The sequence below is a fragment of the Nematolebias whitei genome, chromosome 18 (assembly GCF_014905685.2).
Source record: "Nematolebias whitei isolate Nwh7 chromosome 18, NemWhi1, whole genome shotgun sequence".
In the NCBI taxonomy this organism is placed as follows: Eukaryota; Metazoa; Chordata; class Actinopteri; order Cyprinodontiformes; family Rivulidae; genus Nematolebias; species Nematolebias whitei.
This window is the reverse complement of record NC_056515.1, coordinates 23,789,072-23,809,216: the sequence shown is the minus strand read 5'-3', so window position 1 is coordinate 23,809,216 and position 20,145 is coordinate 23,789,072. Positions and strand designations below refer to the sequence as shown.

Below are 20,145 nucleotides of genomic sequence, written 5' to 3'. Positions count from 1 at the left end.
GGTTGGATTTATATGGAAAAACAAATAAATTATTTATTGGATGTACGTCTACAACGGATTAGCGTTTGGAGTCAACCCAATTCAAGATGGCTGTCACAGCTAAACAGCTTTAGCAAACACAAAAAATGGCCACAACTCAGCCAGTTTCACAGATCTTAAGCCTTAATTTCACATGTTAGTAGCTGAGAGTCATCCTCAACACATACTTTGAGCTCAAACAGACTCTGCCGGATGTCTTTAGATGTCTATAATGTCATTTACAAGATTCAACACAAACGGCCATGAAGCTGTCTCTTATTATCATATACTTTGACAATGATATGCATTAATTCAAGGAATGCTATACTTTTAATTATTAACTAGTTTTTATTGACATTGTTTTTTAACAACCCAGCTTTTCAACCACACCATCCTGTGGCAACAAGCTCTTTTTACCTGCACAATTAATTTTTATCATATAAAAACAGGAAGGGCTATAACCAGTTTTATGTGTTGCTGCATATTTAAAGGCGTCATATTGTGTTTTTACTTACTTGCTTTTATTTTTTGTCAGATTGGGACCGGATGCAGAAGACTTGGCGTGATCCTCTGCATGGAGGGGCACATGCTGAGTTGTGCACTTACTAATGCTGAAAAATGAATGCATGTTTGTAAAGCCAAGCCAGGGGAACGTTGTCTGCAAATGATCCTGCCATGAAATAAAAATGCTCAAAAGCTGGTGGCAAACATAAACAGTTAGTTCAGCTGTCTCTCGTTCTTTCTTGTTTCTTTATTTGACAAACTGGAGACAGAAAAACAAATGACGCTCCTTCCCGTTGGCTCCTATAGCACTGAGTTCTGGCAGTGAAAGCATAAGTCACATGCTCCGTCACATCATCAGTGGCAGCGGTACAAGGTATGATAGCACGGCAGACCTGGTCACAGATGGTACACTTAGGCGACCCAGAAGCTGCCTGCTGGCAGGACACACATGCTCCACAAGAAACACTGTTATCCTCTGCTTCCGCTTTAAACCCACCGACCAAACACTTTCATCGCGTTCTCGACGGAGATCCCTGATAAGCTCTTTGAGTAGCTGGCAAACTCGTTGTGTGTTTTTTTTTCTTCTTCTCTCTACTGAATGGATGAAAGTTTCCTGCAGATTTAAAGGTATTATGACACCACTAAACTTGTAAACTTGATCCATAAAGTGTCAGAACAAATGCAGAAAAAAACGCCCAAAGAATGAAACTCCAAGAATTTATCATAACTGAACAAAAACATAAACGCAACACTTTTGCTCCCATTTTTCACAAGTTTAACTCAAAGATCTAAGACTTTTTCTTTGTACACAATAACTCTCAATTATTGCTCACAAATTGGTGTAAACCTGTGTCAATGAGCACTTCTTCTTTGCTGAGATAATTCATCCACCTCACAGGTGTAATGTTCGTACTTATGTACAAAAAGTAGGTCAAGTCTTATAAAGTCAAGTTGTTTTATTTACTTACATCTGTGTTCATTGTCACACTGTTTTCCGTCCCTATTCTCTGTCTCTCTTCCTCGTGTGTCTCCCACACCGAGACCCCTTGCATCCACCTAGTGGTGCAGCATATCATTACAACAGGTGTGGCATGTCAAGATGCTGATTAGACAGCATGATTACTACACAGGTGTGCCTTAGGCTGCCCACAATAAAAGGCCAATCTAAAATGCTCAGTTTACTTTTATTGTATTGGAGGGGTCCAGGGAAGGGTAAAAAAAACCCCAGTATCTTTTCAACACATCTCCTTCATAGAGTTGATCAGTTCACCACTTGCTCTTGTCAAGGGCGGACACTTTCGCCCCCTCTCCCTTCTCCACTTTGCTTTGCTCTGTCCTGTCTGTGAAACTGCTTCAGAGCCTCTCTCTACATATCTTCTGAACCATAATTTTTTGCTATGGATCTGATCAGTTGGTCTCTCAACGCGATTGATAAAATTTTCTCGACGAGAAGACAAGCGTCAAGGATGCATATACAATTAGATTTATGATAACTGGTTTCCTGCTTTTTGGATTCGGCTGGTTCCTGGTCTATCAACAAACAAGGAAGTTGTCGGCAGCAAATTTGGCGCTGGTCAGACTTCCTGCATCCGTCCACTTAATTTGGACGTTTAGGATTCGAGAGGACCAGCAAAGACTCAAGGCAGACATGAATCAGTAAAGTTCTGCCTGTTCCCAAAACAATTACTACTTATCGGAATTCGGCTCCCCGGCTGGCCTTTACTGGCCACCTTATCTCAATTCACCTGGAAGCCCTGTAAATTGATGCTCCGATCCTTCCATTCCCCTCCCACAGAGGAAGTCTGCGGACCTATCAGAGGGTCCCAGCTGAATTAAACACTGTGTCATCATTTCAGGACTCTCTGATTTTCTCTGGCACTGATCCAGGTCAGCCTCGGTACGAAAGTGTTTACGGATCTCACCAGAGGGAACTGACAGATTGCACCATTCTTATCAGAACTCTTACAGTGCCTCTGGAGTGTCCTCGACATGATCACTGCTCTTATCACCTCCCCTCCCATGAGGAATGTCTACGTCACTATGTGCCTAAGGAGAGGCTTCAGATGTTAGCCTATTAAATCGCCGTTATTAGTTGTTATCATCCCCATATGTAGCGGTCAGACTGTCCCACCTACCTCCTAGTAGGTTTAAAGTTACGTTATTATTGTTATTGTTGCTGATAATAGGCAGCGTCGCACGGGGGTAAACCAGGAAGTGTCTTTTTTGTTTTTTTCATCCTTTGTAACCCTTTTCCTAAACCTAACCTTACACCTGACCCAGAGGACCAACCCTAAACTTAACCCCCTTACTTTGTGCCTAAACTTAACATAGACCCTAAACCTAACTGCCAGACCCTTTGCTCTAAACCTAACCACATGAAGATATTATGAGCGCAAACAACGCTAAAAACAGAGCCTATTATCTTCACTAACAACGCTAACAAGGTACCTTTAAACCCACTAGGAGGTACAGGAGGGGCAGTCTGACCGCTACATATGGGGATGATAACAATTAATAACGGCCATTTAATAGCTGATAACATTCGAAGCGGGTTGCCTATGTGCGGGGTGTTTTTTTCAATATCAGAGTCTTTCTCCTCGGTCAAGGAGAACGAGTTTGATAGGAACTTTTTTTGCCTCCAAACCCTATACATGTACTTTCATTACTTTTTGTCTGTCTAAACAGGTCTCACTTGTAAATGAGTCTTCGAGGCTAAGTGTGATTTATCTGTCTAAATAAAGGTTGAATGAATGAATGAAAAATGTTTGTTGATTGTAGCCTGTGGAGTGTTGGTCCACTCCTCTTCAATGGTTGCCAAGTTGCTGGATATTGTCAGGAAATGGAACATGCTGTCATTTACGGCAATCCAGAGCATTCCAAACATGCTCAATGGGTGACTTCTTAGGTGAGTATGCTGGCCACGCAAGAACTGGGATGTTTTCGTCTTCCAGGAATTGTGTACAGATCCTTGCAGCGTGCAGCTGCATTATCATGCTGCAACGAGAGGTGATGGTCGTGGATGAATGGCACAACAACGGACATCACAGTATCTCTGTACATTCAAATTGCCATAAATAAACTGCACTTGAGTTCAATGTCCAGAAATCTTTTGGTTATGCAAACCGAATGTTCCAGCTGTCTGGTTGGCTGGTCTCAGATGGTCTTGGAGGAGAAGCGGCTGGATGTGGGAGTCCTGCCTTATTCCCCGAAATGCCTTTGGAGACAGCTTAAGGAAAAGAAATGTGCATTCAGAAGTGAAGTGCTCACTAACACAGATTTACACAAATTTGTGAACAATATTTGTGAGATAAAGGCCTATTGTGCAAATCTTTCTTTCTGTATATGAACTGTGTACATCTTTTAGAAAAGCTAAAATGGTTCATATCACTTGAAGTGATGTTTAGTGACAATGTTATGAACAATTCTTATCTTACCTGTTGTGGATGGCTCTTAAAATGACCTCAGTGTAGAGAAATACAAGCCCCATTCACACTGCTCCAGATTTTTTTTAATTTAGTTTTTTTTTTGTTGTTGCTGCGTTTACATCTTTTTGTCCTTCTGTATCCACGAGGGCTTGAGATACAGAGCTTTTGAGAAGTGATGATGTAGCAGCGTGTTGTTTGCATGATAACCACTTTTTCTTGCACGTTCACGGCTTTTTCTTGGAACCAAAGCAACAAACATTTTTTTGTACTTTTGTTTCACTTGATTCTTTTCCTGTTAGAATAAAATTTTGATCATATGCCTAATGGGTAATTAACTGGGAGGGGTCTTAAAGTATATATACACATTTAAATAAAATAAAGCTACAATTAACAAAAGCTAAAAATTCTATGTTAGTGTATTTGTGCAGCATTTTAGTGTTTTTGTTAGAACTTTTTGTAGGGAGTTTTGAAAAATGAAACAAGCAAAATAAAAATGAAGGAAGTTCCAAGACTTCTAAAGTAGACATCTATCGTCTTAAAATTTATCGACTGGTCATATGAATGTTATTTTATAAACATTTACTCCACCATTTTCACTATGTTTTCACCGCCTCATGTGGTTGTTTGCAAGTAGTGTCAATGGCAACTAGCTGTACCACTTCTGGTGCGTCCCAGGAACTTACGGTTGAAATATTATTTTCCCGGTGGAATAATGGTGTAAGGCAGAACTGACAACAGCTTTCAGAGCTGGCTCAGGCAATCTTTTAGCATGCCAATCCAGTCACAATAAAAATATTTTCGAGCTATCCACAACAGGTAAGATATTCATTGTTCAGACCAAAAACATGCATGTTAGGCTGCCTTCAGGTCCAGGCCTCCCTTACAAAAGAGATGTGATCTCAATGGGATTTGCTTGGTTAAATAAAGGTTAATAAATAATAAATAAATAATAATGTCATACAGAACCTCACCTCATAAAATCTGATCACTTTTGGTAGAATAAAATACACTTTAGTTTGTGTAAAATCTACAGAGGTCAATCTCCTTTTTGTGCAACAGATACTTGTCCTCTCCTGCTGTTCTCCTGGCCCTGCAAGAAGATCTGAGCACGCTCACTTCTTCACTCCTTCCAAATGGACTTTATTGATTCTCTTTCTCTCTTTTTAGTAATAAAGCGCTTTTGGCAGTTCTCATTAAAGCTAGACGTTGCATCTAAATGCGGCTTATAGCAAATCTCTCAAAGATCTTTTATCTCTTTAGCAGCAAGAGTTCTCAAATCAATCAGACATTTGGGGGCCACAATGCTCTTGACCTGGCAGTCCTGGGTCAAGTTCAGTTCTAACGTTTGCAAAGCATCATGGTGGCACAGGCTCCAAGAAACTAAATAAAGTAAATGAAAATCAAATAATTTCCCCAAGAAAATATAGTTTATTAGGTGGTGGCTGTTAGTGGCCTTGCTCAAGGGCCCAGAGTGGGGCAAATGAAGGTTAAAAATATATAAAAGTTGTGTAAACTAAAAGTCATATCAGCCATGATGGGAGTGAGTTGAATGTTTTGATTTATGAATGACTAAAATAGCACAAAGTATGCAGAAGTAGTCACACGAGTTTACAGTGATAAAAACAGATGGGAAAATATAAAAACACAAATGCTGAGTCAGCTTTACTGTATCCCTGACAGACAAAAACAGCACTTTTGTTGGTACAGTGGGGGGACTGTGGCTCAGTGGTTAGAGCAGTCATACTCCAATGCAAGAGTTGGGGGTTCGAATCCACCAGCAGTCACATGCTGAAGTGCACCTGCGCAAGACACTGAACCCCTCATTGCCTCCGATGTGTGTCCCATCGATGTATGAATGTGATCTTAAAGCACTGATTGATCTCTACAGATCCAGATTGTGCTGTATGGATGGATAAATGAGGGCACAGATTGTTTTGTAAAGCGCTTTAAGTATCTGGATCAGATAGAACGGCGCTATACAAGTGCAGTCCATTTACCATTTACAAATCAAAGCTCACCCTGCACAGTGGCAAATAGAAAAATGTTGCTGGTGTAAACAGTAACAGCACAACTGAAGCTTCCATGTGAATGTTCAGATGTATGACAGAAGCTGACAGTGCTCCGCCATCCATGAAGAAGAACCACAAGATGACTGCAGCCAACACGAGCAGGGACTCCAGACGAGATGGTAATACACTCGGAGGAGAGTGGAAAAAACAAAGCAACTCGAAGAGGATTTTTTTTATATGTAAAATAAATAAATATATGAGTATATGTTTTTTTAAATAGTTTTTTCTTTTTCTTTCTGGGATACAGCTAGGAGTTTAAACAGAAAGTAAACTTTCTGTGGCATCAAAATGACAGCAATTTAAAATAATTGCTGGTCAAATTTGAGCTGTTTTTACAGATTTTAAATATGTACTTTTAAAATATTCTTATGATTTAAGAATTTCTAATAAACTACCCATCTATATATATATTTTTTTTTCTTTCAGCTTGTTTTGCAACAGATATGACTTTAAAATCAAACACTGTCTTTAAGATACCATCTGGAGGTGCATGGCATGTTCATAATAAATAACCATCACATCATTGGTGAGCTTGATTGACAAAAAAACAAGTACCCCCCCTAAAATAAATAGCTATAAATAAACCTGTCCAGCCTGCAGATGGAGGCCAGAAATCACACCAGATGTATCAGTATGCAAAAATGTTCAGGCCCAATGTTTTGTCATTCCACCACATGTGGTACATGTGGTGGAACAAAATTATGTACACAGGGTCCCAGTTACATCCAACAATAAAATGTAAAAGAAAAATAATGATAACATCTAAGATATGAACTAAGAAAAACATCAACAACAAATACACTAAGCACTAATAGCATAAAAACATTGCGTCGAACAGCAGCACAAACATGAGCATGAGTCTGTGTGAGCAGATGAGCACGCATGAACACATCAAAAAACAAGGTTTTGTATAAGAAACAGGTAATTTACTGATGAATCCAAAACTTACAACAGTGCCAAACCCTGAGAAGTCCACTGAGTCAAAAAAAGAAAAAAAAAAAGAAAAAGTTCTTTATCTTTTGTTATATGATCCAGTTGGACTGAAATCCTTCAAACTAACTCTTTGGCCTAAAAACCCTGAAATTGATATTTTTTTCATTCCCATTGTTACTTTGTTTAGCAAAAGATTCACGTGTTGACAATTTTTAAGGAAATAAACAATTATTTAAAAAAACAACAACAACAACAAAAAAAAACTTTGAATGTTTTATAAATTAGTTGTTGGTCTTCTTGCCAAGTAAAGCATTGAACAAGTATTGGCTGAGTCAGTCAGAGTTTCTTTATTTGTCATTTGCGCCCCATGTGGTACATTTTGGGGAGTGGTGGTGCAGAGGTTGGAAGATGGGCCTGTGATCGTAAAGTCGCAGGTTCACCTCCCGGTACTGTCAACATCAAAATGTGGGTGGAAAAGGTGAAACACCCACACCTCCCTCCACCCTCATTCGCCCCACTCTGGGCCCCTGAGCAAGGCCCTTAACCCCCATCTGCTCCCTAAACAGGTCTCTTGAAAATGAGTTCTCGTGGCTCACTGAGACTACCTGGATAAATAAAGGGTCAATGAAAAAGTGGTGGAACGAAATTGTGTACACGGGGTCCCAATTACACCCAACAATAAAATGTAAAAGAAAAACAATAATAGGATCTAAGACTGAGATTAAGATCTAAGAATGAGATTGAGATTAAGATCTAAGATCTAAATTGAATTCCATAGCTGGCATTGAATTTGATTGATATTGTCCCTTTGTAGGTGTAACTCCTAGAAAACTTCTTAAAATGAGTTCAATGGTTATTTTTTATACTTTATATATAAAGTGGTGTTAAAGACCTCCACAGAAGTGTCACATCTTCTCTCAGAGGTTTGTGTGAAGGAGTAAAAGGGGGCAGCCGTGTCTGATCGCAGCGTCGCTGCACTGCTCATGAATTGTCACAGATTTTATTTTCTTGCGCGCTGCACGGGCATTTTGAGGGCTACATACTGCACAGCAGAAGCCAGTTTTCTGACATGTGCCAGAGCGCTTGAAAAACGGCAACGCGGGTTCTTCAGAAGCGTGTGTTCTAGACGCTGAACAACAAGGAAGAAAAAAGCTGTGGAAGACAGCCAGTCTAAGGTCCATTGTAAGCAGTTTTCACTGTGTTTATTCAATAAACAACCCAGAAACTTTGCTAACATAAAGCTGTCACTTTGAATGGCTCAGCAAGATGTAACAAGAATGTGGAACAGTGAATATTTTATAATGAAAGCACTGCGCAGCAAATCTGTCCTTTAGCTTTTAAAGCTTACAATAAAAAGTCAGGCACATTAAAGAATGGAAAGATACAAGTTCACTATTTAAATTTATTCCTACTTGTTTAAAGATGATCATGAAAACCCCAAACTGTTGCATTTGTGCTGGATGACAGTATTTATGTTGTATGCGATGATTAGATTAATATTTGGGAATTGTCAGAATATATTACATACATTTAAAATGATATTTGACAGACCGCACTAGTTTAAAGATCCTTGAAAGAGGAGCAAGATGGATCAATATTTAGCCTCTTGTTACAGATGGAGTGAACAGCCGAACTTTTCAGAAGGATCCAACCTCCTAGTGGGTGCAGTTCATGAAAGTGCAGAGGGTGGACCATCCTCCCCCGACAGAAACAGTTCTCAGAGGCACTTCTTGCCACAAAATCAAAAAGGATAATGTATAAAAAGAGGGAAGAGGAGACTTTTTAAGTGTTTATAGCTCGGCTGCCTTTCTTGGGCGGCAAACAATCAATCAAGTTTCTGTCATTAAAATAAAGTCTAAAATAAGTTTGTATAGGCTCATTTTTCTTCATTACGTCACTGTTTATGGTTTAAAATTCAAATAACAGCATTTATTAACCAATAATCACAGATGCCTTAGTGGTGTTTTTATTTCCTCAGTATGCAGCATATAGTTCAATAAAAAAAAATAAAAAAAAATCATTGATGTTCAAATGTTTCCCAGGTTTTAATAGATGTTCAAAATTTAAACAAACAAAAAAAAATATATACATATTGTGCTTTCACCTATTTTTTTTGGCCTGTCCTTTTGTTTTATTTTCCAGCAGTTATCAGTTTTTTATAAAACGTGTCTCCACCATTTCTAGTGGGCGCACTCTTCACATGTCGAGCAGGGCTTCAGTGTGTCAGCTTCTGGCTAATATAGAAATGTAGAAGTGCAGCAAACGCCAGCTAATCTCCTTTATCGCCAACTGTTGCGTCCACATAGGTGGTGCTGTGGAGACTGGTACATTTCTTATGTATATTCATACAGTTTTATGCAGTGATTTTCACAAGTTCACAGACTCTGCTACCAGCCTCGGGCTGTCAATCTGGCAATTCTGGTTAACGCCAGATGGGCTGGCCATACAGCGGGCCAAAAGGCCACCAGAAATGTGAAGAGATGTGAAGAAAAAGGGTAATGGGAAAAAATTATAAGACTATTGCAGCCCAGTTGACGATAGAAACAGTCCATCTGAACGGGAGTCAGGAGAGTGAACAAAAGGGAGTATCTTCCTGTTTTTCTGTTCTGTTGAGTACTTCCCTGGGTCTGCAGATTTTCTCCCACATTCCAAAAACATACATTTTAGGGAAACTGGTGACTCTAACTTGACCCAAGATGTGTGTGCAAATGAATAGTGTTTGTCTCTGTGTCCTTGTGATGAACTGACATCTTGTCCAAGATGCACTCCGCCTCTCAGCCAAAGCCCACTGGAGAGGGGCACCAGCTTCCTGCCCCCCTGCACTAAATCAAGCGGGTATGGAAATGAATGGATGCTATCTGTACACCAGTAATACAATGCATGCACAGCATCAACCGCACAACATTGTAAGCCTTGTATTTATGCAGCACAAAATAATAAAGGTTACACATCATGGCAACCTGAGTACACCACAAACTCATGGTGTTTGGATAGTGTGGCATGAGACGGTGTGTTAGTGTTTGCTCAGTGCTATAGCTTTTGATATTGTGGCACAGAAAGCTGCATGAACAATAAATCTGTGGCCATGTATGTATGTATAGTGTGATAATTAAATCAGGTAATCTACAATCTAGCTGTTTTTCGCCACTTTTCCTTTTCATTACCATTTTATTTTCATTTACTACAAACTTTTTTTTTGTATGCATCCTTTATGATTGTCTATTGTTGTCGTTGTTGTCCACTGTTGCCGCCACTCTTTCAGGTCTCTCTTGTAAATGAGTCCCCGAGGCTCAATGGGATTAACCTGTAAAAATAAAGGTTGAATGAAAAAAAAGAGGTGATGTTTGGATGCTGTTTTCCCATGTCTCAATTTGCTTTGGAAACATAAGGCAAAAGCACAAAATTGAAACAGAAACTCTCATATGTTCATGTGTTTATGCTTATTGTTTGGAGTTGTAGCATGTATTGAAGCAGAACAACACACACTGTGTACGGTCCTGGTCTGTAGTATGACCATCAGCTGTAGGAGAGAAATCTAAACTTGAAAATTAAAGCCACCACATGCTGTTTTTGGGAGCTGCCATGTTGTATTTTTGGAACCGACGCCTACCTATTCCATCACACACAATCATGCTGTCACATGCACTTTCCTTTCAGAGAGAAATAACTAATTTTAGCTAAATGTATTAGATACCAAAGTCAGAACTACATGAATCAGCAACACCTTAATAACATAAAATGTGCATTTTAAATTTTTTACCATCTATGACTTGTTTGTTTATGTCAAGAGGGCGGCACTAAAAACTTATATTAGAACCAGCCTATAGGGATGCAGGTCCCTTACTGGCTTCAACTTCTGGGTTCCTGTGAGATATCTAGGTTTCTCCTAAATGGTTGATGGTAATGACTCAGTGCTATTTGTAAGAATCTGAGTGCTCCTCCCTTGATTCTGCCAATGATTAGTGTTGGATTAGAGTTTTTGATGCCATGATGTAAGAATTGATGTGAGGAGATGTAGGTATTCAGACAGAGCAGGACTTTCCATGTGAAATACATAATACCATCGCTAAAAAAACATGAGGTGCTCTGCCTGCTTTTTCTCCTTCCCAGTGGGATTATGTCTGGCAAAGGTTTGCTGCACCCTCCATGTTTCTATTTCTTTTTCATAATATGATGAAACATGAGACTAGCTCCAGTAAAAGCTCAGAGACGCTCACACACCCCTAGAAGAGAAATCAGGTCATGTACAGTGATGGTACGATGCACAAACCATGACTGACAGAGGCCCCTGGGTACAATATAGGGAAGGTGTGCGCATCTTAAAAACAAAGACAAAACAAAAGGACAATTTTAGGGCAAATAGATGTAGAGGTCTTGTGGACCCTTGTGAAATCCACAAATAATCCAACCAGGAGGCTGGGGCACAGCTGGGAAAACAGCACAGAGATGACATGGACAAATAGGGACATTATTTCCCCAAACTTTGAGTCACACTCAGGCACCTACAGGGAAACAAACATTACTGTTTACTCATATCCCTTATACAGACTTCAACACCAGCACCATGTTGATACGTGGTCCATAGGAAGAGTTGACGTTTTTTGACCCATTCCTCAATGCTATGCATAAATTATCCTGATTAAATTTATACTTATTTATTCACCCATTTCTTTATAACGATGGTTGAAACTCGACCATGCGTTTCTTTTTATGATAAACTAAAGGTTCAGATACTCCAGGAGTTAAATTTTTTTTATTTTTTTATTTGATAGAGTTTTAGGTTTGAACATTGAATTACTGTAATAAATCCCAACTGTTCCAAAGTTTGCCTCAAACACCGATATTATTTTTGTGATTCCAATATGATTCCTAATCTTAAAAAGCATTCCCAACATCATAATGTAATAATGCGGGATGTCCTTTTTACTGAATGTCAGTGCAGATTATTTGTACTTGAAATCTTAAATGGATTAGCGTTTGTCCAATGCAATTGCGTTTCTATTATAATGTATATTTGGCAGCATTTGTTAAAATGTTTTCATTACCAAATGCACAGGCCATTAGCAGACCTGGATAATTTCCTGATACAAAATATGAGGAAAAAAAAATGTTTTAAGGCTTTAAACTGTGTTGGCAAAACACTGCTGAAAGCATTGCAGCTCACTCCCATCTCATTAGCCTTTAAAATTAAATCTAACTTCCACTTAACCATTAAAAGTTAATTTTAATTTGGTGATTTATTAAGCTAATTTCATTTTCAGCCTTACAATGCTATTATGGAGCAGATTGTGCAGCTTTAAGATGCATTTCTTTTCATGAGTAATCCTGGTGGGGTGTCAGCTACTTCCTGGTGGAGGAAAAGACATGGTCAAAGAATGAAGGCTATTGAATCTCAAAGGCAGCTCAGTGCAAGAAAAAAAATTGTGATGCGTCTTTACTAGAATATGTATTTGATTGCATTATGTTGCCAGGTCATACAGCTCTGATAAAATATGATGCCCTGTAATAAATGTTTCTACAAGCTTTGTGACTATAGAAGAGTTTCCACCTCTGTGAGACTTATTCTGCAGTCATCGAGTCGGATTTTATGTTCACTCTGTTTTATTCTTAGTCATTACTGCGGTTAATTGTTGTTATTTTATTCAGCCATCTCTGTAAACGTTAATATGACATTGTGTTATGTTGTTGGTTCTTTGCTGTGGTTATTTGCAGTTATATTCATTTAACCACTTTCTAGGAAGGATTTTTTTTTTTTGGACGTATTTTGAAATTTTGGGTAAATAAAAATCCAATCTTTAATACATGAATGATTGATCTCCAATAGGACTTGCCACATTCACTGCATCTGCTTTCTTCTCCATACATGATTCCAATCATAAAGCAAACCTGTGCTAATCATATTTATGCAAATTTAACATATATGTTCTTCAAGTTTAGCAGGTGTACTCTATTTGCTCCCTTTGTTTAGCTAAATGATGGGTTTTATATTGCACAAAGCAAATATTACCATCGCCCCCAAGCACAGCAGGTACAAAAATAAAAGAGACAAAAGTAAAAATGTTTTTTTCTTACACTGAGCTTGAGGTCTTAATGAAATAAAGAGTGAATCCTTAAAAATTCATGAAAGTCAGTGAGGAACATTTTGCGCTTAAAACAAGAATTTGCCTTCTAATTTTAAACACATGGAAGTACGGTGGCTCAGTTGGTAGAGCTGCCGCTCTAAGCAAGAATGTCGCTGGATCAAATCCTGGACACGGACCTTTCTGGGTAGAGTTTGCATGTTCTCTCACTGCATGCGTGGGTTTTCTTCGGGTACTCCGGTTTCCTCCCACAGACCAAAAACATGCATGTTAGGCTGATTGGTGACTCTAAATTGTCCCACGTGAGAGAGTGAATGGTTGTTTGTCTCTTTATGACTCTGTGATGGACTGGAGACCTGTCCAGGGTGTCCCCGGCCTCTCGCACATTGATGGGCACCAGTGACCCCCCTGACCTGAAAAGGAAGAAGTGGGTGAAGATCATGGATGGATAGAATCTTGATTTCTTTCTTGGGTTGCAGGTTGTGCACCCTTTAACCACAGGAAGAGTCACACCTGCTTCTGTATTTTCTGCAGCTACACATGAATACATTTCGTTGTGGGTATAAAGAGTTATGATCATCCTGTAAAATAATGACGTTAAGTTTTGTTTGTTAACTTTTAGCTGTTAAGTGCTTTACTTTTAAACATTTTTAAATATGGGCAATCTGCACCAGCACACCTTTTTTTAGGCAGCACACTTTCTGACACACACCTTCTTTTGCAAAGGTTCAGATCTGATGGATTTATTTATTTTAACCTTGGGCCATGCTCTTTATTTGAACAGTGTTTTGAATATCTGATTAAAAAAAAAAAACTTCTTCTAGCTCATATTTTTATATTTGTGAAAGGTCTCAGTTGTTCTTGAGACTTCAAGAGTTACCTGCTCTTTGAAAGCACAAGAAATCGTGGGCGTAAGTGGTTTCCCTTCGTAAGCTGTTCCTTCCCAGTTCTTGAAACCATCCAGGCCAAGTGGATGAGCTCTTCACATAGAATAGGTAATGCAGCAGCTCAGACAGAGGAGGATCATTTCACTCCTCTCAGTTTTAGTCCAGCTTTTATCTTCTCTGTTCTCTGTATCCTGATTTAATGCAGCATTTGTCTTTTTATTCTCAGTGCGCTGAAGCTGACTCAGCAGAAAATAAATGGTTTTCTGTTAAATTATGTCGTAGTTTTGAGGAAAAAAAAAAATCTCAAAGGGCATTTTTACACTCACATGTCTGAGACAGTCTCACAAGACTGGACTTAGTGTGTCGTGTCATAAGATTGTTGTGTATGTGTCTTTGTTGCTCACGTTGTGGAAAATGTCTTTATGTATCCAGTTTTTCCATAAAAGCTCTTTCTTTCTTTTGTGAAACTGAAATAATTCATTATCTCATCAGCCCAGCAGCTCTTAATGACTGCTGAGTTAAAAAATAAAATAATCTGAAGCTTCGTACAAAGTGACAATCACATGAAGGAGTTAAAGCATCTTTCTTTAGTCCAAACTTATTTTCTTTCTAACTTTTAAAACAAGCAGGAATAACATGATAAAAGTGAATAACCAAAAACAAAAACAAAACAAAAAAACCCCAAAAAAAAAACACATAAAAAACAACCAAGAAGGCAAATAACAGTCATATTTACTGTAAGCTTTACAATCAAGTGTAATAAAATGAGCATTTGAAATAGTTGTGAATGTCATTTCATAGTTATTTTTTTGTACAATTTATTGTAACTTCAAAACAAAAATAATTTCTACAAAAAATATTCAAATAATGTCATATAGTCTCGATACGTGATTCACATCTTTTCTCTCTTCTTTAGACTTCTGATTAGCTGAAACCTCTTAAACTCTGCTTCCTGAATAAGTGTGTGAGGATTAAATCTCGTTAAGTATGGCAACAATCACTCATTCCTATAACAACCATAACAGTGACTATTATTTTTTAAATATAATTCATAACCCCCTGGATATTATATAGTATGTATAATCTCAGCGACTACTAGTGGGCACGTTTAGATAAAATGACTGAAGATATAATCTTTTTCTTTTTTCAAATAAAATGCAGCAGAAATAGAATAAATGTGAAATCAAGTCTCATCTGTTGAGAAGAAATGAAACCTGGCTATTATATTGTGCAGGCCGAGGCAGCAGAATTAAACGAGCTCCTTTTGACCCGTCCGTCAAGCCGACATGTTTCACCCTCACTGAGTCGGACCACACACTCACACACACGTTAGCTGTCAGTCTAACACAGGAGAGATCTTTAACTCAACCATAAAGAAGAACAAAAGGTCCGTGTGGTTACAACAGCCATTCCCTCTGAAGTGAAACAGTGGTGATTTAAGTGTTCTTTTATGCTTTTTGGTTTGATGCACATTGCTCCAGCTGAAAAGTAAAGGGAACAGTGGTTGGTAGGATTTCCTTCCCCTTTAACTGCATCTCTTGTCTCTGATGTGTTTGTTCTCACACCTGAGCACACGCTTGGTGTCTTAACAGTCCTGTGAGGTGTGTGCGTCTGTGTTTGCAAGGGCTTAGGTAGTGTTCGGTGAGAGCGTGCGCTTAATTGAGTGCCTTTTATTTTTGGTTTGGGGTCCACAACTTGTCTGTTTGTCCCCATCTTGTCCCCCCAACACACACTCCTCGATTTGAGCTGAGCTTTTTCGCGGCTCAGTGGTGTGTTAATGTGGCCAGCGAGTAGGTCAGCAGGGTGCAGAGCAGCAGGGTGGCCACGGAGAGGTGCGGCGAGGAGGCGCCGTTGCAGTCCTTCCCCGCCTCGCAGCGCGAGTGTTGACACAGCACCCCTTTAAACTCAGGAGGACAGATGCACTTCTGGTTCAGGTAGCACGTCCCTCCATTCTGGCACAGGAGCATCTCCTCATCACACACATTAGCTATGAGTGGAGACAAAAGGGCAGATTCAATAACAAACTATAAAATTAAACATCAAACATGTTATCATGAATTATGTAAGATTTTAATCAGATATGTTGGTATACAACTCAGAAATGCAGGTACACTGTTGGAGAAAATCTCTCTCACTAATGTTGGTTTCCCAAAAGAACCACATTTAAGAAGAAGATCTTTAACTGGTATTTATACTTGCAAGGTCAGATTTTCAGGAGGTTACATAAATATACATAAATATACATATATATATCCCATACAAAGATGTATACGCATATAAACCAGTCACAGACAAAAGCCATAAGCTGCGTTATGCACTCACTTTTATACCCTTATCAGTTCAGAAGAGTTTATTGTAGTTTAGTGCAGTGGTCCTCAACCCTGGTCCTTGAGGAACACCATCTTGCATGTTTTAGCTGTTTCCCTGCATTGACACACCTGATTTGAATGAATGGGTGCATAACAGGCTTTGGAAGAACTTGAAGAAATAATAAAACCACTAAATCAGGTGTGTTGGAGCAGGGAAACAACTAAAGCATACAGAATGGCATTCCTCAAGTACCACGTTTGGGAACCACTGGTTTAGTGGGTGTCCTCAAAGCCAGCTGTATGGCATTCTTGTCCTTTACAGCACGGGCATCTCTCCAGTTCAGGATAAAATAGTGTTTCAGGAGACAATTTGGTTGTTTGTTCTCAGAGGAAATAATGTTAATAATAAAAGAAGCACAAACTTTGACCAATAATTCTCTGGCATATGCAATCAGTATAAACAAAGCTCTTGGCTCAATTCACCAAAAAACACTTGAAATCTTGAGTCACGTGAGTGGCCGACTGGCTGTACTCTGTGTAGGTGAAGAATTGTAGTAGAATTTCAGGGATGTTTAGATGGAAATATAGGAATGAATCTGATGCTAAATGCAAAATAAAATAAAAAAGAAAATGAGAAAGACAATTGTGAAGAATAAATATCAAAGTGGAGCGCCACTGAGATTGATAGAGATTCAAATCTCTTTTGCAAAACTTTTGCCAGACTGGTAAATTTACCTTTTGAACATTTTTTCAACTCTAGTTCTATTTCATCCCTACTGACCACCAGAGGGTAGAGCTAAAAGCACTGCATATTCCCTGCGCATGCACCATTCAAGTAGGAATATCAAAAAAGTCACAGCTTTTCACACATCGGATGATCAGCCAGGTGGTATATAACCCCGTTTCATCCATAACTCTGATTCCTTTTTTCTTTTCGCTTGCGGTTCGATTTTCTACAGACTAGGGATGCACAATATTATCAGCATGGTATCGGCCGATTTTAGCGTTAAAGTTCAATATCGGCCATTCCATCAAAATAACTCACCGATATAAAAGACACTGTTTTTGTATGACAACCCAGTGACAAGAACACCTGCGGTGCCAGCACAACGTGATGACGGTACATGCGCCTACCTGATCTCACGGTGGAGAGGAAAATTCAAAATGTCGGCGGTGTGGAGGTTTTTTTTTGTTGTTGCTGAGGATGTTGGATTCCGAAAATTTTTAGACTACGTTGAGCCTTGCTACATTGTCCCCAGTCAGAGATATTTTTCCGACGTAAACTTACCCGAGTTACAAGCCATCATTTCTGACATCATTGAGAAGCTAATAGCCGATAGCACTTGGGTGAGTTTTACCACAAACGTGGACGTCGTGTTAGCCCCGTTAGCATGATTAGTCTTACGGCACAATAGATAGACAAAACCTTCTATCTTAAAAGGTTATTCTTCATGCACAAGAGTGCAGAGGATCCCACACTGCAGCTAGGAACCTGGAACAAGCCTCCACAAGTGAGACAGCATCGCAGGTGACTAATGCTAATAAATAACATTTAACACTTTTTATTTAATATAAGTTAAAGTGCTATGCAAATCATATGGCTGTTACTGAATAGATGTCACCAGCTCTTACAGCTATTACACATTTTTTGTAGCAAATAAGCCTAAATAAGAGGGCTATGTTCTGACAAAGGAAAGTATATAAAATATCGGTATCGTTATAGGATATCGACCAAATACATTTTAACATATCAGCATATCGTTGGATGCCCGGTTGCCTGTTGGCAGGAGTCAAACCTTAGTTTGAAGCTAAGAGCATCCATAACTCAAACTGTAATTTACCTCTGGCTCTTGATATGATAAATTAACTACTTTATTAATCAAATCTGAGGGTAAATAAACATGTCACAAATGATGAATTTACTAAATCCCATACGTGTCTCCCATAGACGTCACCACTGTTGACCTCCTTTCAGTCACTTTCGCTGTTTGTGGCTAAACAAATGGACATAGACGTTAACAAATTTTGCTTACAAATTTCAGTTACATGAATCAATATGAAAATAATGGGTAGGTTTAGTTTCACTCTGTGACTTTATTTTGACTGGTCTTTCTGACATTACAGCAAAAAGAAACAGATTTGTAACGGTAATAAAACCAACGTGAGGAAGTTTGATATCAAGAGCGTTCAGCGATGTGACTAAATGACAGGAGGTGAGAGGATAGTGGGAGTGAACAAAAGCACAAAATACAAAAAGATGTTTGGCAAAGAGACGAGGAAGGGGCAGTGTTAGGAAAGAAAGGAAGTGGAGATGTAGCCGGATGAGAGGAATCCAGGACAGGATGAACAAAGTGGTGAAAAAAGAGGCAAACTCTCTTGTTTCTGTCCTCAGGGACGAGAAAAAGTAACACCTGCCTTTTTTTGTTTGTTTTAGCAGTATTTTTTTCACCCATTTTTTTCTCAAGCATGCACTTTCCCAGGGTCAAGTCAAAACTGTTTTTTCAAACCCAGCAAAAAAAAAAAAAAAAAATCTCCTGCACGTGTGATATTTGTTAAGTAATGATCGGAGGAACACGAGGCGTCATTGAAATGCTAAAAGCTGCATGACTAACAGCACAGAAGCCATTGCACTTTTAAAAATACCTGACCTAAAAATGTTCTGCGACAAGAAATAAATCCACGTTCCAACTTTTTTTTTCTCCTTCTTACACCAGAGACAATTGGCTCCGTTGCGTTGGGAGTTTGAAGTTTGACCTTAAACAAGTGGTGCTTCTATTAATTACACCATGTCCCCGGGTATTATTAATGAATCCTAAGTGAGACTTCATCCATGTCTGGTCTTTAGTCCATGCACGAGAGAACGGGTCTGTTTGAGTCGGAGGCACCTGACTGGATGGTAGATGGCAGAGGGAAGCGATTCTTTGTAATGGGGTTAAGGTGTGACAGGTTCATTAATTTAAGGAGCAGCTGATGCCTCTAATGAGCTACATGATCCATTCCCCTGTGAGTAAAGAAAACATTAGGAGCGGCACAAGTTAAGTGGACTGTGCTCTTGAAAAGGTCCCGGAAAGGCTGGAACATTTCTTCTGGGCCTGGGAAGTTCACTCTGCTTGTACTCACAGTAACAGCCTTGTTTCCAGTAGAATCCTGGCAGGCAGTCGTCACATTTGGCCCCCATGGCTCCGTCTTTGCACTGGCAGAAGCCCGTGTTGTTACACCGGTCGTGAACAGAACCCAGCTGGTTGCAGTTACACTCTAAAGGACGAGAACGGTGGGACAGAAAAACAGATATAAAGAGTGACTTTCCATATATTTGCATTGAGGAGAATTTGACCTGGACTCAAGTCTAATCAAATGAAGGTATTGACAGTAAATGATGTAATAGTGTCATTTTGGGGTATTTTTGTGATTTTGTAAACAAAGTGCTCTGATTCCTATAACAGGGATGTCAAACTCAAGACCAAAAAACAAAAATAATAATAAAAACCCAACAATAAAAAAACAATGTAGTCTTAGCCTGGGGCCAATTTTGATAAATAATAATTAAAATAAAATTTGATTTGATTTGCAGATGTAGTATGTCAAATTATTCATATAGAAAAATACATTTTATTAAACAAAATAAATTTGAAACAATTAAGTACAAACAGTAACAATAAATATTACAGCCTAACCCGAACTTGGGACTTAACAAGTACAGTACGTACCATGTATTGGGTACATAGTTGTTACATACTTGATACTGACTGGATACGCACCTGGTACATACTGTACTTTGTACATATGTGGACCGAGCCAACTTCTTACTCTGTACTATACAATAGGCACTGGGTACATTTTTACATACTTTTGATGCTTTTACTTAATTTTTTTAGTACAGTAGTCCTTTGTTTATCGTGGAGGATCTGTGCCCTGAAGAC

General features: G+C 39.0%; 2 protein-coding genes across 2 annotated transcripts in view; both read right to left on the bottom strand.

The window, feature by feature from the left end:
• The window catches only part of LOC119424508 (histidine-rich glycoprotein-like), a 58,975-nt gene that overhangs the window by 12,575 nt on the left and 26,255 nt on the right, over positions 1-20,145 (bottom strand). The window lies entirely within an intron of this gene.
• Positions 14,823-19,460, bottom strand: LOC119424440 (netrin-G2). The gene is made up of 2 exons (XM_037691919.1): positions 19,346-19,460; positions 14,823-15,903 (listed from the first exon to the last, which is right to left on the bottom strand). Exons 1-2 carry the CDS (start codon positions 19,401-19,403, stop codon positions 15,680-15,682), a joined length of 282 nt encoding a protein of 93 aa, XP_037547847.1. The 5' UTR covers positions 19,404-19,460; the 3' UTR covers positions 14,823-15,679.

What these genes read in the sequence shown, in the direction of transcription:
- LOC119424440 (XM_037691919.1), bottom strand. Translation starts at nt 19,403, where the DNA reads ATGGGGGCCAAATGTGACGACTGCCTGCCAGGATTCTACTGGAAACAA. An exon ending in CTGGAAACAAGGCTGTTACT is followed by an intron (nt 15,904 to 19,345) that starts GTGAGTACAAGC and finishes CTCCACTCATAG; the next exon opens with CTAATGTGTGTGATGAGGAG.